The 20,044-nt window shown below is 38.4% G+C and overlaps 1 protein-coding gene across 2 annotated transcripts in view; it reads left to right on the forward strand.

The window, feature by feature from the left end:
• zbtb20 (zinc finger and BTB domain containing 20) overlaps positions 1 to 20,044 on the forward strand; it is a 54,483-nt gene that overhangs the window by 21,374 nt on the left and 13,065 nt on the right. For both annotated transcript variants that reach the window (XM_014129337.3, XM_014129335.3), the window contains 2 exons: positions 4,683 to 4,868; positions 8,075 to 9,604. In XM_014129337.3, coding sequence (XP_013984812.1) covers positions 8,095 to 9,604 — 1,510 coding nt within the window. In that variant the 5' untranslated portion in view covers positions 4,683 to 4,868; positions 8,075 to 8,094. The remainder of the gene's footprint in view (positions 1 to 4,682; positions 4,869 to 8,074; positions 9,605 to 20,044) is intronic.

Here is a 20,044-nt window from a genome sequence, read left to right on the forward strand (position 1 = left end):
TGTATGTGTGTGTGTGATGAATGGTACATCTCTATGATGTTCTTTATTATAGAATGTACTATTGTACTTGAATTCAAATTCTAAAGGAATAGGTCTGACATTTAGTTGCTCAGTGTTGGGTAATGAGCATACTGTATAGGCAGTGTACGCACATAGATGTTAACCAGTGACTACGGTCCTGGCAAGTGTGCTTACACATTAAACTTTATCAGGGGTCCGCAAGGGTAGCTGCTGGGATCTTATTGTGATTGTATGGATTATTAGGGGTCAGAAGACAATTTAGGGTGTTGCATTGGTTTGTTCCAGCTGTTGCCACGCAACACTCAAAATCTTTTCAGTTGCATAGCAATTAGGGGTGTGAACGTTTAAATTGAGTTGAGATCCTTAACGTTAAGAAAAATCCCAAACCGAAAAACGATGTTTTTTCCTCCACATAATTAAAATCACATTGCAGTTATCACAAAACATGATTTTCCGTGTTATAGCCTGACTAGACTATATGGCTATAAAGGCCTGGGGAAAGTTGTGTAATTTAAATAAAACCAGAGAGGAAGAGGCAAACTTTAAGCTACTTTGGTGAATTTGCGAGGCATGCAATACAATTAAGACATTGCGAGATGCAGATTACCAAGACATATGCACACGGTTCTGTCTGCCCCTCCTCTCTCTCCCTCATGCTGGCCAGCCTGCTCCTTCTTTTCGTGAATGACACTAGTGTGTGTTCAGTATACGGTCTGTTGCGTGTAGAAAATCCTAGCTTAGGCTATTCATGAACTGATACAGTATATTCGGGCCAGTCTTGCGAGCACGGTGTAGGCTACACTTCGTTGCTGAGTGGGTGGGGGTGTTTTTGTCTCATAATATGAAATTACAGTAGGCTACCGGTATACTGTAGCCTGTATCAATTACCCTTTTCAGATATAATGGTATGTGGCCCCTTGAAAGCGCCCCGGCTACAGCATGTTTGCTTGCCTGTTAGGGCAGGCAACACTACGGCTTCTTCAACGCTGACACAAAACCTTCTCTGGAGACATGAATGGCATTTTACTTGTCTGTAAAGTAATGCCGCTTCTGAAGCGGGACTAACTTTCATCACTAAGCGACCAGACCTGTCAATCCTAGCCTGCCTGCTGCCTGAGCACAGACCACTCTTTCCTAAAAAAGTACTTTAAAGTTACCATAACTTACCATAAAAAAAACATAAACAACACAGCTGAACATCAATCAGCAACATGTCTTGTTGTCAGGGAAACAATAGAACATTATATGCCAGGGCAGAATTCTGTCTGAAAAGATACAGATGCTTCTGATGCTGCACTTTTTGAAATTGTCTTAAAAGTTATCAATTATTGACATGCTACTGTAGCAGTGTTCTATGTCTGTAAAGGGTTGTGGTAGATATAACTTCATTGCCCGGCCCTAATGGTCTTACATACGTAATAGGACCATTATTCTGCATTGTGAATTGACGTGGAATTGTATGTTTTTTTTCTTATGGTTTTAAAAGAAACCCAATACAAAAATTGCAGTTTAAACGTTAAGAAAAATGGTCCACTTGTCACATCCCTAATAGCAATGGCTTCAGACTTAGTTCTTAGCATCATTGGAAGGTGTTTTGCAAAGTCCCTAAATTAAAATAATATGGCTGGTGGCGTAGTTGGTTAGGCTAACCAAGGCTTGTTTCTGTTGAGCTGTTTGACCTAAAACCACAGCAGTGGCTCGTTATGGAAACATGGTGCCATTTTGTCCAATATGGAAAACAAACAGCAACACATGCTTATAGCTATATTTACTGTGCCTCAAACTATAATTCGATAAAACAATAGAGAAACAAACATTATTCATGGCGGGGATCACAACTATTGGCATAGAGGGGACGCTGTATGTCACTTCTGTGGTGTAACCACAGGTATTTGGTTGTTAGGAAACAGGTTGAAGAGGTCCACATTTCTTTATTTTACCTTTATTTTAACAGGGAGTCCCATTGAAACTAAGAATCTCTTTCGCAATGGAGCACTGCATGTATCCAGGTCGAACCCTTTTGGTTCCAGGTAGAACCCATATGGGTTCCATGTACTGTATAACCCTTTCCACAGAGGGTTCTACGTGGAGCCTAAAAGGTTTATCATATGTGGACAGCAGAAGAAACGTTTGGTTGTACGTTACATTGTGTTTTCTTAGTTTATGATATTTTGTTTTTCCAAAGGTTGTATTTGACTGCTTCTGTGCATCTACAGATGTAGGATCTTAATTTGATCACCCTGTTGCAGGATAACTTTCCTATCAACCCCTACAAAAATGTCCAATCATTATAATCCACATAATAATTCATATTTCCTGTTGCAGCTGTATTATTTTCCTGCTGTAGCATACTGGCTCAAATTAAGATCCTACATCTATACAAAGCAGTGTTTAATTACATTAATCTGGCTGGTCTGCCAGAGGCATAGGCCTACTAATACAATGGAAAGTATGCAAGGATAAATAAAGCCCTTTTTAGAAAAATAAATATCTATGCTCAGAGCTGCTCTGGGAAAGATAACCAAAAGCAGAGAATAAATCTGATGAATAGATAAATGACATAAAGCATTTATGGAGACAATTCGGTATTCATTACCGTCACATGCTATGTCTTGTTTGTCTGTTGCAGTCATTACCTTTTGATTAGTCACTCTTAAAGTTAATACAAGTTGTTTTACTTGATGCCAGTACATTTTCCCAGAGTCAAATATTTTAAAGGTTCCTTGGAATGATTAAAATGGTTGTTGGTTACCCCCTCTTCTAATGTTTACTGTTTAATCAAGCTTAATGCTTTAACCAAGGAAAAGTCGCTTCAGCAACAGCTAATGGGGATCCGAATAAAATACCAAATACATGATATTCCTACAGTATAGTGTATGATCATGTTCATGAAGATCATTCATTAAATAGATTGCAATAGATGAAAGATACATGGCAAGAAAAGGGAAGACAAAAAAATAGGAAGACATTTGTTTGTATTGTACTATAGGCACTGTCCACCATCAAAAAGAGGAAACCACAGTGCAACGGTTCAAAGCAAATATGGGTATTTATCCTTTAGGAAACTTTATTTGAATTTGATATATGGAAATTTCCTCCATTTTGTGAACAGTTGTGAGGACCTACAGTACAAACCTGAGGATGCTCACTCACATCGTCTACAGTTGGCCTTTTACAGTTTATGGCCATGCACACATATGTATGGCTTAGAGTCTCTGTAAACCTGAGAATCACACCCTGGGTGTAGTTAAATGCCTTTTTGTGTTTCTTCAAGAATGCCTTGTGTTACAGTATTTCTCAGTTGACTGTTACTGATCGTAAGGTCTTACTATGGTGCTCCATAGTAACCCCATGTTGTCTATTTTAGTATTGATATACAGTACCAGTCAAAGGTTTGGACACACCTACTCATTCCAGGGTTTTTCTTTATTTTTTATATTTTCTACATTGTAGAATAATAGTGAAGACATCAAAACTATGAAATAGCACATATGGAATCATGTAGTAACCAAAAATGTGTTAAACAAATCAAAATATATTTTATAATACATTTGATTACAGACCCGGGTTCAATCCCAGGCTGTGTCGCAGCCGGCCGCGACCGGAAGACCCACGAGGCGGCACACAATTGGCCCAGCGTCGTCCGGGTTAGGGGAGGGTTTGGCTGGCCGGGATGTCCTCGTCCCATCACGCTCTAGCGACTCCTTGTGGCGGGCCAGGCGCCTGCATGCTGACTTCAAACGCCAGTTGTACGGTGTTTCCTCCGACGCATTGATGCGACTTGCTTCCGGGTTAAGCGAGCAGTGTGTCAAGAAGCAGTGCGGCTTGGCAGGGTCGTGTTTCGGAGGACGCATGGCTCTCGACCTTCGCCTCTCCTGAGTCCGTACGGGAGTTGCAGCGATGGGACAAGAGTGTAACTACCAATTGGATATCGCGAAATTGGGGAGAAAAAGGAGTAAAAATAAATAAACATACATTTGAAATCACATTCAGTACTGCCTTGGCACACACATATCTTGGCACACACATATCTAGGAAGATCTTGATGATTGTGTATACACACACACACACACACACACACACACACACACACACACACACACACACACACACTGTTGGAGTCCTTTGTATTGGAGAACAGTCCTTTCGCCATTGTTGCAATCTTTTATTCAAATAAATCAAGCTCCTGAGTCCTCTTTAGGCCCTCTCAAGGCATGTTGTAGAATTTTCTGCTCTCTCTCAGTGCTTTTCTGATAAATCTATGAGATCTTGAACATATGTATATAGCCTTTGACCTTTGTCCTTTTATTCAAAATGGGAAAATATGATACAGTATGAGAAGTATAATATCTTTGTGGGTAAATCAGACTGGAATGTGGAAGGATCCCCTTTGCAGGGTGTGGTTCACTGACCAGTAGTTTAGATAACGACTGAAAAGAGATTTGGCCCTGTGACCATATGATTTCTAACCTTGACATATAATTGGCGGTCAAGTGTCCACTAGAGTAAACTGCCTTAAATTGGTCTAGAAGGTCCACTCACTCTTTACCTTGGAAATTATAACACATCCAGATTGCATTGCTCACTTCATTATCTATGTATGAAGGTTAGACACCTACACATTTCTTTCTCAGAATGAACATGTTCTCTTTTTCCCCCAGGGTGGTATTGAAGAGACCACTGTGGCCCTGTGGCAGAGCGACCTATGATAGTGGCAGCAGAGAGGACTGAAGGGACAGCCTAGGACTGGTCTTTCCATAGCCACCTTCACCAGCAACCTGTAGCAGTGTGCCCTGTGCCTCATCACCAGCCTCACACACATCTTCCCAACAAAGAGTCATCTGACTGTGAGTATATTTCTGTGGTTGGTCAGTTGGTCGGTCAGTTGGTCAGTCTGTCGGCAGTTAGGCTACTCTGGCCACTGTTTCTCTAGCTACATGGGTGTGTTTGTCATTTATTAACAGACATTCAATATGGTTTTGTAAATATATACCAAAGCTGTCCTGCTGTCACGGCATGTTGCAGTCATCCCGTTTTTCTCTTTCTGATTGTATTAAGCCTAATGGCTGTGATTAGAGGATGTTTGTTTTAATTTTTTTCCCCGTTTTTATTTATTATAATGCTTTCGATCAATTGGTTTCCCAAGATTAAATAAAACTAAATGGTGTTCATTAGTTCTTCCCTTGGTTTTGATAGCAAGTCTTATATAAAACATTAAAGTAAATAGACATACTGTAGATTCAAGGCTTTTATTTTCTCTGGCAGATGGTCAAAGGTAATCACTTGACCTAAAAGCAAGGCATGGCCATGAATATACATTATACATTATCTAGGAAGATCTTGATGATTGTGTTTAACATTATCTAGGAAGATCTTGATGATTGTGTTTAACATTATCTAGGAAGATCTTGATGATTGTGTTTAACATTAACGGGAAGATTGCAGAATTAGGTTGCTGTTGAACATTCGGATTGATTTCATCCTTCCAACTAAAAGTCCCAATACGACATATCACTTTACATTTCTATTTTGAGACAAATTTATATTTTATCCGAATTTGATCGAGGTCATGTCGGAAAAGCGTTCGGAAAAGTGACTTTAAGAGAAGGACACAAGTGAGTACACAGCAGGAGTGAAGCCAGTGTCCACATAAGACGGTAAGGATCCCCATTATACCAAGTCCAGCGTTTCTCATACTGTTACACAAAATCAAGATAAACCTTTACCATCATAGTAGACATTGAAAGTCTATAACCAAACTGGCTAAAACTATTGGCCAATGGTAGCTATAGCTAGCCACATGCTAACCTGAGTGCTAACGTTACTGACGTTATTAGCAACAGTAACAGTAAATCCAGGTATAATGGACAAACATTGGCTACCATGATATCCTGCAAGTAATATCGGCCAAGAAAGATCAGGCAGTTCAGCTAAAATAAAGACCTACCTTGAAATAAATAATGACATTAATCCGATTGGTATTTGACCATTCATTTCTGCAAAACGTACAGTGTTGATGGGGTTGTTGTAGCTTGCTTGCTAGCTAGCTAGCTAGTTAGCTTATTCCATCCCCAAACACCATGTTAGATCTGAGTGGGCCAGTTAGTTTTGCATGGCCCGGTGCACTTAGATAGTTGTTAGATTTGTGGAATATATTCTATATCATGCCACCTTTCCTTTACGACTGCATAGGAGAGAAGTCTGATTTAATTGTAGTTTTACTGCTATTGCATATGATAATTACAAGGGTGATAGTAGTGAAAGGGGGTCAGGTGCTATAAGAATAAATGTGTGGTGTGTGTGTGTGTGTGTGTGTGTGTGTGTGTGTGTGTGTGTGTGTGTGTGTGTGTGTGTGTGTGTGTGTGTGTGTGTGTGTGTGTGTGTGCGTGCGTGCGTGCGTGCGTGCGCGTGCGTGCGTGTGCGTACGTGCGTGTGTGTGTGTCTGTACGGTATGTACCCAGAGGGTAAAAGGGGAGGTACTGTATAATAGCAGTGGTTTTAAGAACCCCTGTACTCTGGGTGTGGGTTATGTGGATGAATGAAATTATGTAAAACGTATACGATTGTATGAACAGGTGTTCAGTCTTCCAGAAAAGCCATTCATGTTTTTTTAAGGACAGTATAATGTAGAGGCTGTTTGCTGGAGGGCTAATGATAAATAATATTTCGTGATTTGATACTTGTTCTGCTATCAAAGTGGTTAATAAAATATGTTATTATGGTGAAATGGTAGAAAACCAATTTAAATAATCTAGATTCCATGTGTGGAATGACAAAGCTATTGGATGCCATTGTCTTTCATTGTCATATCCAGTCTTTTTCAACTGATCTTCAAATGTCAGCTAGAAAAGTCAAGCAATATTCAACAAGTCAGTTGTATATTGTCTTTGTAGCATTTTGTTAATACTACATTTAGATGTCTAAGAGGAGCTTTAACATTGCATGAATTGAGCGCAATACTGTTACGCTTGGAATATAATGGAGCTATCTTTGAAGATTTGTTTAGTTGCTGAGCCAATTTGTAGATATGAGTTTCAGGTACAGTTTGTGTTCAGGGCAGCCACAAATCCATTCATGAGGGTGGCCTAAACATTGTCAGACCAAATTTTAGCAAAGGACTCTGGCGCAAATACCAGCTTAATTTGTGTAATGTCCCAAAATTGGGAGAGCAGAGGTAAGATAGTTAGGGAGCACCATCACTTGGAGAGCAGAGGGTAAGATAGTTAGGGAGCACCATCACTTGGAGAGCAGAGGTAAGATAGTTAGGGAGCACCATCACTTGGAGAGCAGAGGTAAGATAGTTAGGGAGCACCATCACTTGGAGAGCAGAGGTAAGATAGTTAGGGAGCACCATCACTTGGAGAGCAGAGGTAAGATAGTTAGGGAGCACCATCACTTGGAGAGCAGAGGTAAGATAGTTAGGGAGCACCATCACTTGGAGAGCAGAGGTAAGATAGTTAGGGAGCACCATCACTTGGAGAGCAGAGGTAAGATAGTTAGGGAGCACCATCATTGAGCACGCAGGTGGACGGCTGATAAGCTAAGCCTATTGGTTTAAACCCAGAGCACCACCTACTGGTGGTTTAGAGTCTCAGAGAAAATCTACCACCAGACTTGTAAGATGGGAACAAAACTAATGAGATGGGGATCCATCTTGATTGTCTCTTTCCCTCTATCGCGCTACAGATCCTTTGTTGTGCAGTTTTGTGCAGACATTCATCCAACTACTAACCAGCTAGCTAGTTTACCTTGACTAATCTGATTGTTTCAATATCAAATGCCAACATCTTATGAAAATAAGATGACCACTGAAATGTGAGGAAAGCACATGGGGTGGATGGAGAAGGTCATTTGTTGAAATTGATTAAACTTGGCATTTCTGTGCTAAATATCCTGATTATGTCCCTGCAGTGCAGCTATGTTTCATCTTGTATTTTATAATCATTATAATTTTTTTTGTATTAGATAGTGCTCATCATGTGGCCCACATTTGGACTTTCTTAAGGTTTATTAATTATTTAAAACATTAAGCCTTTTTTTCTTCTGTGTCCAGGTGACATCTGTTGCAAGGGGATGACCGAGCGCATTCATAACATCAATCTCCACAACTTCAGCAATTCTGTACTTGAGACCCTCAATGAGCAGCGCAACCGCGGGCACTTCTGTGACGTGACTGTTCGGATCCATGGAAGCATGCTGCGAGCCCACCGCTGCGTGCTGGCCGCTGGGAGCCCCTTCTTCCAGGACAAGCTGCTCCTGGGCTACAGTGACATTGAGATCCCCTCGGTGGTCTCGGTGCAGTCCATCCAGAAGCTGATAGACTTCATGTACAGCGGGGTCCTGCGGGTGTCCCAATCGGAGGCTCTCCAGATCCTCACTGCTGCCAGTATCCTGCAGATCAAGACGGTCATCGATGAGTGCACCCGCATCGTGTCCCAGAATGTGGGCCTGGCTGGTCCAGGGGGGTTCCCTGTCAACCCAGGGGATTCTGGGCAGGAGACGCCCCGGGGCACACCTGAGTCAGGCACCTCTGGGCCCAGCAGCGATGCGGAGTCAGGGTACATGCAGGCCACATCCCAGCAGAGCCTTGAGCGTGCGTACACATCGCTGTACTCCTACTCAGGCCTCTCACTGCAGAATGGAACCCGTGAGCGCTCCCACTACGTAACCAGTATGACAACAAGCTACGACCCAGCCCTTAGCATGCAGAAGGACCAGCACGACCAGGACCCGCCGTGGATCACCCGCATCCATGAAAGGTCACAGCAGATGGAACGCTTCCTATCCACCCCTGAGACCACCCACTGCCGCAAGCAGCCCCGACCGGTACGCATACAGACAGGAGGCATTCACATAAAGCAGGAAGCAGAGGATGAGTACAGCTGCTATGGTATGGATGAGTGCACAGAGGACACTGACCACGTTGAGGGTGTGGAGACTGAACCGAAGGGTGAAAGCTTTGACTCAGGGGTAAGCTCCTCCATTGGTACTGAGCCAGACTCCGTGGACCAGCACCAGTACCCCGTGGGCTTTGGGAGGGAAGGAGGTGGAGAGGGGACCCCAGTGCAGATTGAGGTCGATGACTCCTCCCCAGAGCAGATTCATGAGACGGAGGAAGGGGGCACATCCCACAGCACTAGCGACAGTAACATGTTGCAGCCCCTGCCCAACCCAATCATGGCCCAGTCTCTGCCAAGTGCCCTACTCTATATGCGTCAGGCCGAATCTCACACCAGCAACCTGAGGATGCCGCTCACCATGACCAGCAACACCCAGGTAATGGGCATGGCTGGCAACTCCTACCTGCCCACTCTGTTTCCCACACAGTCGGCCAGCAACAACAAGCCCTTCCTCTTCAGCCTGCAGCAGTCCATGGGAGGCCAGCAGCCCCAGTTTGTGTCCGGGCCTACCCCTAGTATGCCCCCATTCCCTCAGCAATTGACGGTACAGCAACAGGCAGCGCGGGAACAGCAACAGGCGGCCTCGATGGGACAGGGGGAGAAGAAGCCCTATGAGTGCACTCTCTGCACTAAAACCTTTACTGCTAAACAGAACTACGTCAAACACATGTTTGTGCACACTGGTGAGTACACTGGCTCCCCATTGCCATGAGTGGGGTTTCAAATAATTTCCCTATACATTTGCAAACATAAAAGACACAAACACAATGAATAATTATTTTAGTTTAGATGTAGCAATGGATTTCTTTTTACTAGGCTGAGACCAAGGTCTCTTTCACAGATGAGCCCTCTATACACATCAATACACATTAAACACATCACTATACACATCAATAACACATCAATATACACTATGCACATCAATATATACATCACTATAAACTATACACATCAATATACACTATACATATCAATATACACATCAATATACACTATACACATATTATACACTATACACATCAATATACACTATACACATCAATATACACTATACACATCAATATACACATCAATATACACTATACACATCAATATACACATCAATATACACTATACACATCAATATACACTATACAAATCAATGTACACATCAATATACATTATACACATCAATATGCACTATACACATCAATATACACATCACGATACACTATACACATTAATATATACATTAATATACACTATACAGATCAATATATAAACCAATATACACTACACCCGACACTATACACATCAATATACACTATAAATATCAATATTCACATCAATGTACACTATAGACATCAATACACATCACTATACACATCAATATACACTATACACATCAATATACACTATACACATCAATATACAAACCAATATACACTATACACATCTCTATACACATCACTATACACAGATATATATATATACACTATACACATCACTCTGCACAGCAATATACACTAAACACATCAAAATGAACATCAACATGCACTATAAACATCAATATACACTATATACATCACTATACACATCAATATACATATTAATATACACTATACACATTAATGTACACTATACACATCAATATACACTATACACATCAATATTCACGTCAATATATGCAATACAATATACACTACACTATACACATCAATATACACATCAATATACACTATACACATCAATATTCACATCAATATATACTATACACTATACACATCAATATATACATCACTATACACATCAATATATACATGAATATACACTATACACATCAATATACAAACCAATATACACAATACACTACACTATACAAATCAATAAACACATCAATATACACTATACGCATCAATATACACATCAATATACACTATACCCATCAATATATACGTTAATATACACTATACACATCAATATACACTATAAATATCAATATTCACATCAATGTACACTATAGACATCAATACACACTATACACATCACTATACACATCAATATACACTATACACATCACTATACACATCATTATACACATTAATATACACTATACACATCAATATACACATCACTGTACACAGATATATATATATATATACACTATACACGTCACTCTGCACAGCAATATACACTAAACACATCAAAATGAACATCAACATGCACTATAAACATCAATATACACTATATACATCACTATACACTATACACATCAATATACATTTTAATATACACTATACACATCAATATACACATCAATATACACTATACACATCAATATTCACATCAATATATACATCACTATACACATCAATATATACATTAATATACACTATACACATCAATATACAAACCAATATACACAATACACGACACTATACAAATCAATAAACACATCAATATACACTATACGCATCAATATACACATCACTATACACTAAAGACATCAATATATTCATTAATATACACATCAATATACACTATTCACATCAATATACACTATACACATCAATATACTATATACATCCCTATACATGTCAATATACACATCAATATGTACTATGCACATCAATATGCACTATACACAAATATACACTATACACATCACTGTACACATCAATATACACATATATATACACATATATACACTATACACATCACTATACACATATATATACACATGAATATACACTATACACATCAATATTCACATCAATATATACTATACAATATAGACATCACTATACACTATACACATCAATATACACTATACACATCAATATTCACATCAATTTATACTATACACTATACACATCAATATATACATAACCATACACATCAATATATGCATTAATATACACAATACACATCAATATACAAACCAATATACACAATACACTACACTATACAAATCAATATACAAATCAATATACACTATTCACATCAATATACACTATACACATCAATATACATTATACACATCAATATACAATATACACGTCAATATATACATCAATATACACTATACACATCAATATACACATCAATATATACTATACACATCACTATACACAGCAATATACACATCAATATGCACTGTACACACCAATATATACGTTAATATACACTATACACATCAATATACACATCACTATACACTAAATACATCAATATATACATTAAAATACACTATACACATCAATACACACTATACACCAATATACACTATACACATCACTATACACAGAAATATAAACTATACACAGCAATATACACTATACACATCACTATTCACCATACGCAGCAATATACACATCAATATACACTATACACCAATATGCACATCAATTTACTCTATACACATCAATATACACTATACACATCAATATACACATCACTATACACTAAATACGTAAATATATACATTAACATACACTATACACATCAATATACAGTATACATATCACTATACACAGAAATACACACTATACACATGAATATACCCGTCAATATACACTATACACATCAATATACACTATACACATCACTATACACCAATATTCACATCAATATGCGTTATACACATCAATATGCACATCAATATACACATCACTGAACACTACACATCAATATACACATCAACATACACATCAGTAAACATTATACACATCAATATATACATTAATATACACATCAATATATAAACCAATATAAACTACACTATACACATAAATTCACACATCAATATAAACATCACTATACACATCAATATACTCTTCACTATACACATCAATATATACATTAATATACACATCAATATATAGACCAATATAAACTACACTATACACATAAATTCACACATCAATATAAACATCACTATACACTAAACACATGAATATATACATGAATATACACTATACACAGCAATAACAAACCATTATACACTATACACATCAATATACACATCAATATATACAGAAATGTACACTATACAAATCAATATACACTATACACATTAATATACACTATACACATCGATATACACTACACACATCAATATAAACATCACTATACACATCAATATACTCTTCACTATACACATCAATATATACATTAATATACACATCAATATATAAACTACTATAAACTACACTATACACATAAATTCACACATCAATATAAACATCACTATACACTAAACACATTAAATATACATGAATATACACTATACACACCAATAACAAACCATTATACACTATACACATCAATATACACATCAATATATACAGAAATGTACACTATACAAATCAATATATACTATAAACATCAATATACACTATACACATCAATATACCCTCCACTAATATTGGCAGCCTTGGTAAATAGGAGCAAAACAGGCTGTGAAAAAAATGTCTTTATTGTTTATCCTCTTGGTCTTTCATTCAAAATATTCCAAAAAATCTAACCTTTAATTAAAGTAAAATAATTGAAATAGATCAATTATTATCATGAAACAAATATTTTCCTCAAATATATGTGTGCCACAATTATTGGCACCCCTTCATTCAATACTTTGTGCAACCTCCCTTTGCCAAGATAACAGCTCTGAGTCTTCTCCTATAATGCGTAATGAGGTTGTAGAACACATGGCAAGGGATTTGAGACCATTCCTCTATACAGAATCTCTCCAGATCCTTCAGATTCCGAGGTCCACGCTTGTGGACTCTCCTCTTTAGCTCATCCCACAGGTTTTCAATGGGATTTAGGTCAGGGGACTGGGATGGCCATGGGAAAACCTTGATTCTGTGGTCAGTGAAACATTTTAGTGTTTACATTTTACATTTTTTTTAGTAATTTAGCTGACGCTCTTATCCAGAGCGACTTACAGTAGTGAATGCATACATTTCTTTTTTTTTTCATAATGGCCCCCCGTGGTTATGATAAAGAACTCCTGTTGTCAAGACTGGTACAGAGAGTAAAACTCCCAATAGGAGATCATGTGTATAACGTAGTGTTGATTTTTGAGGTGTGCTTTGGATCATTGTCCTGCTGGAAGATCCAACCACGGCCCAGTTTAAGCTTCCTAGCAGAGACAGTCAGGTTTTAATTTAATATCTGCTGGTACTTGATGGAGTCCATGATACCATATATCCTAGCAAGTTGTCCAGAGCCTTTGGAAGAAAAACAGCCCCACAACATCAAAGATCCACCACCATACTTCACAGTGGGGATGAGGTACTATTCTGCCTGACTATCTTTATGTCTACGCTAAACCCACCTCTGGTGTTTGTTTCCAAAACGCTCTATTTTGGTCTCATCTGACCATAGAACCCGGTCCCATTGAAAGTTCCAGCAACGTTTGGCAAACTGTAGGCGCCTGAGTTTGTTGTTTGATGAGAGCAAAGGCTTTTTTATGGCAACCCTCCCAAACGACTTGTGGTTATGTATATGGCGTCTGATTGTAGTTTTGGAGACTTTCTCACCCCAAGACCCAACTAACATCTGCAATTCTCCAGCTGTGATCCTTGGAGATTTTTGGGCCACTCAAACCACCCTCCTCACTGTGCAAGGGGTCAATATAGACACACATCCTATATACAATATACACATCAATATACACTATACACATCATTATACACATCAGTATACACTATACACATCAATATACACTATTCACATCAATATGCACTATACACATTACTATACACATCAATATACAAACAAATATACACTATACACATCAATACACACATCAATATACACTATACACAAATATACACTATACACATCCATATACAAACCAATATACACTATACACATCAATATACACTATACACATCAATATACAAACCAATATACACTATACACATCAATACACACATCAATATACACGTCAATGTACACATCACTATACAGATCAATATACAGTACCAGTCAAGTTTTGACACATTTACTCATTCACGGGTTTTTCTTTATTTTACTATTATCTACATTGTAGAATAATATTGAAAATATCAAAACTATGAAATAACGCAAATGGAATCATGTAGTAACCAAAAAAGTGTTAACCTCTCTGGGGCAGGCGGGACGAATTCGTCCCACCTACGTAACAGCCAGTTGAATCCTGTGGCGCGATTTTCAAAACCTTTGAAATGCTATTACTTCAATTTCTCAAACATATGACTATTTTACAGCTATTTAAAGACAAGACTCTCGTTAATCTAACCACACTGTCCGATTTCAAAAAGGCTTTACAACGAAAGCAAAACATTAGATTATGTCAGCGGAGTACCAAGCCAGAAATAATCAGACACCCATTTTTCAAGCTAGCATATAATGTCACAAAAACCCAGAAGACAGCTAAATGCAGCACTAACCTTTGATGATCTTCATCAGATGACAACCCTAGGACATTATGTTATACAATACATGCATGTTTTGTTCAATCAAGTTCATATTTATATCAAAAACCAGCTTTTTACATTAGCATGTGATGTTCAGAACTAGCATACCCCCCGCAAACTTCCGGCGAATTCACTAACAATTTACTAAATTACTCACGATAAACGTTCACAAAAAGCATAACAATTATTTTAAGAATTATAGATACAGAACTCCTCTATGCACTCGATATGTCCGATTTTAAAATAGCTTTTTGGTGAAAGCACATTTTGCAATATTCTAAGTACATAGCCCAGCCATCACGGGCTAGCTATTTAGACACCCGGCAAGTTTAGCACTCACCAATATCAGATTTACTATTATAAAAGTTTGATTACCTTTTGTTGTCTTCGTCAGAATGCACTCCCAGGACTGCTACTTCAATAACTAATGTTGGTTTGGTCCAAAATAATCCATCGTTATATCCGAATAGCGGCATTTTGTTCGTGCGTCCCAGACACTATCCGAAATGGTAAATTAGGGTCGCGCGCATGGCGCAATTCGTGACAAAAAAAATCTAAATATTCCATTACCGTACTTCGAAGCATGTCAACCGCTGTTTAAAATCCATTTTTATGCCATTTTTCTCGTAAAAAAGCGATAATATTCTAACCGGGAATGTCCATTTAGCTAAACAGAGGAAAGAAAACAAAGCTTTCGGTCGACGCGGGCACGAGCCTGAGTCTCACAGTACTGTAACCAGCCACTACCCAAACGCGCTACTTTGTTTCAGCCAGAGCATGCAAAGCCACGATTCAGCGTTTTGCCGCCTTCTGAGAACCTATGGCAGCCGTAGGAAGTGTCACGGGACAGCTAAGATCCTCACTCTTCAATAAACAGAGACAAGAAGAACGACACCTTGTCAGACAGGCCACTTCCTGCATGAAATCTTCTCAGGTTTTTGCCTGCCATATGAGTTCTGTTATACTCACAGACACATTTCAAACAGTTTTAGAAACTTTAGGGTGTTTTCTATCCAAAGCCAATAATTATATGCATATTCTAGTTACTGGGCAGGAGTAGTAACCAGATTAAATCGGGTACGTTTTTTATCCAGCCGTGTCAATACTGCCCCCTAGCCTTAACAGGTTAAACAAATCAAAATATATTTTATATTTGAAATTCTACAAAGTAGTTACCCTTTGCCTTGATGACAGCTTTGCACACTCTTGGCATTCTCTCAACCAGCTTCACCTGGAATGCTTTTCCAACAGTCTTGAAGGAGTTCCTTCACTTGGCGGTCCAACTCATTCCAAACCATCTCAATTGGGTTGAGGTCAGGTGATTGTGGTGGCCAGGTCATCTGATGCAGCACTCCATTCCATAAATTAACTTTTAACAAAACACACCTGTTAATTGAAATTAATTCCAGATGACTACCTCATGAAGCTGCTTGAGTGAATGCCAAGAGTGTGCAAAGCTGTCATCAAGGCAAAGGGTGGCTACTTTGAAGAATCTCAAATATAAATGATTTGTTTAACACTTTTTTGGTTACTACATGATTCCATATCCAGCAGCATACCACCCTGCATCCCACTGCTGGCTTGCTTTGAAGCTAAGCAGGGTTGGTCCTGGTCAGTCCCTGGATGGGAGACCAGGTGGTGTTGGAGGGCCAGTAGGAGGCACTTTTTCCTCTGGTCTAAAAAATATCCCAATTCCCCAGGGCAGTGATTGGGGACACTGTGTAGGGTGCTGTCTTTTGGATGGGATGTTAAACGGGTGTCCTGACTCTCCGAGGTCGTTAAAGATCCCATTGCATTTATCGTAAGAGTAGGGGTGTTAACCCCGGTGTCCTGGCTAAATTCCCAATCTGGCCCTCATACCATCACGGCCACCTAATCATCCCCAGTTTACAATTTGCTCATTCATCCCCTCTCCCCTCTAACTATTCTCCAGGTAGTTGCTGAAAATGAGAATGTGTTCTCAGTCAACTTACCTGGTAAAATAACGGTAAAATAAATATGTGTTATTTCATAGTTTGATGTCTAAACTATTATTCTACAATGTAGAAAATAGTAAAAAATAAAGAAAAACCCTTGAATGAGTAGGTGTGACCAAACGCTTGACTGGTACTGTACATAAGGGATTATCAACGAGGGGCTATGCGTTTTATGGAAAATAATGAAGGAGGTGGAATGTGTGTTCCAAGACGCGGAGTGGAACTGACCATCCATGGATTTGCATTATTTTCCATAGAACACATAGCCCCTCGTTGATTATCCCTTATGTACAGTACCAGTCAAAAGTTTGGTCACACCTACTCATTCAAAACTATGAAATAACACATATGGAATCATGTAGTAACCAAAAGTCCTGAGTTGATTATCTATTTCATACCATGGCTATAATTTCACACATTTGCCACTAGAAATGAGGTTCATTTGCCAGTAGACATGTGTTCAACATCCACTGAAGTAGCTAGCAAGTTTACTAGATAACTACAGTAGTTGCTGTGGTAACCAAACAAACAGACTTGCTAGCTTGCTATTATGAAAACCAGTGGTGTAAAGTAATTAAGTACTACTTAAGTTGTTTTTGTGGGTATCTGTACTTTACTAATTATATTTTTGACAACTTTTACTTCACTACATTCCTAAAGAAAATGATGTACTTTTTACTCCACACATTTTCCCTGACACCCAAAAGTACTCGTTACATTTTGAATGCTTAGCAGGACAGGAAAATTGTCTAATTCACACACTTATCAAGAGAACATCCCTGGTCATCGCTACTGTGTCTGAGCTGGCGGACTCACTAAACACACATGCTTCATTTGTAAATTATGTGTTGGAGCGCGCCCCTGGCCGTAAAAAAATGAAAATGGTGCCGTCTGGTTTGCTTAATATAAGGAATTTGAAATGATTTATACTTTTGATACTTAAGTATATTTTAGCAATTACATTTACTTTTGATACTTAAGTATATTTAAAACCAAATACTTTTAGACTTTTACTCAAGTATAATTTTACTGGGTGACTTTCACTTTTACTTGAGTCATTTTCTGTTAAGGTATCTTTACTTTTACTCAAGTATGACAATTGGTTACTTTTTCGAATTCAACAATACCAATACTATTTTCAATTTGACTTTTGCTTTCAAAAGCAGCTCAAACAAAACATGTAAAAATGAATTAAGGCACCTCTGGGGTTTCTGGTATATGGTCAATATACCACTGCAAAAGGCTGTTCTTTGGCACAACGCATCTCGGTGTATATTGGCCATATACCACACCCCCCCAAGCCTTATTGCTTAAATATACACTATACACATCAATATACACAATACACATCACTATACACATAAATATACACTATACACATCAATATACACTATACACATCACTGTACACATCAATATACACTATACACATCACTATACACATCAATATACATGATATACATCGATGTACAGTATACACATTAATATACACTATACACGTCAATATACACATCAATACACACTATACACATCATTATACCCATCAATATACACAACAATATTCACATCTATACCCTGAAAAGCATCAACACAATCATAGAGAACAAACATCTTCAGTACAAAGGTCCTCGATCAGCCTTTTGAATTCCCTCCTAATAAATGTGTATTTTGTTTAGTTGCTTGATAGGCTATTTCTTGATGGATGGATGGCTAACTCTGATTCAGAGGGGTTGGGTTAAATGCGGAAGAAACATTTCAGTTGAATGCATTCAGTTGTACAACTGACTAGGTATCCCACTTTCCCTTTATACAGTATATTTGTTTTCTGTGCATGAAAGAAGTAGTGATTTTCAGGGATTGACATTAAAGGTTGTCCTATTGGCCAGGCAAGTGAACTTTCTGGTTTACATTTTTTACATTTTAGTCATTTTAGCAGACGCTCTTATCCAGAGCGACTTACAGTAGTGAATTTCATACAATTTCATAAAAAAAAATATTCTGTGCTGGCCCCCTGTGGGAATCGAACCCACAACCCTGGCGTTGCAAACACCATGCTCTACCAGCTGAGCTACCCTTATGGAAGGAATGGCAGTTGGGCAAGTTGAGCCTTCTCTGTGGTTTCCCCATTGGTCAGGTGAAAACAACCAAACTTTCCAGTAGCCTAAAACGTGTATTTTTTGTTCCTCACAATTGTTTAAGTGAAAGAGAGACAATTTATGGCACTTTATGGCTCTAGCTGTTTGCACACAGAAATGTCATAAATTGTCTTCCACTTAAACCACATGTCAAACTCATTCCATGGAGGGCCAAGTGTTTTCACTCCTCCCTTGTACTTAGTCACTAATTAGTAAAGAACTCCCCTCACCTGGCTGTCTAGGTCTTCATTGAAAGGAAAAAACAAAAACCCACAGACACTAGGCCCTTAGTGGAAGGAGTTTGACACCCCTGACTTAAAAAATGGGGAGGTACCAGAAATATCTGTTTTAGGTTACCTTAATGTCAATCCCTGATTTAGATTCAGCTGATCTATCCAAATTAGTTATAAGGCTTTGTCACATTGAAAAGTGAACTGTGGCTACCTGCATCATGTAGCTGATATTATGTTTTTGATGACATTATAGTGGGTGAAATATAAAGCCCTGTATGGTTGCCCATTAAGCTTGTTCTGTAAGATATCACACATTGATTAGGTACTATTTGTCATT

Source organism: Salmo salar, chromosome 11, assembly GCF_965601325.2.
Source record: "Salmo salar chromosome 11, fSalSal1, whole genome shotgun sequence".
NCBI lineage: Eukaryota > Metazoa > Chordata > Actinopteri > Salmoniformes > Salmonidae > Salmo > Salmo salar.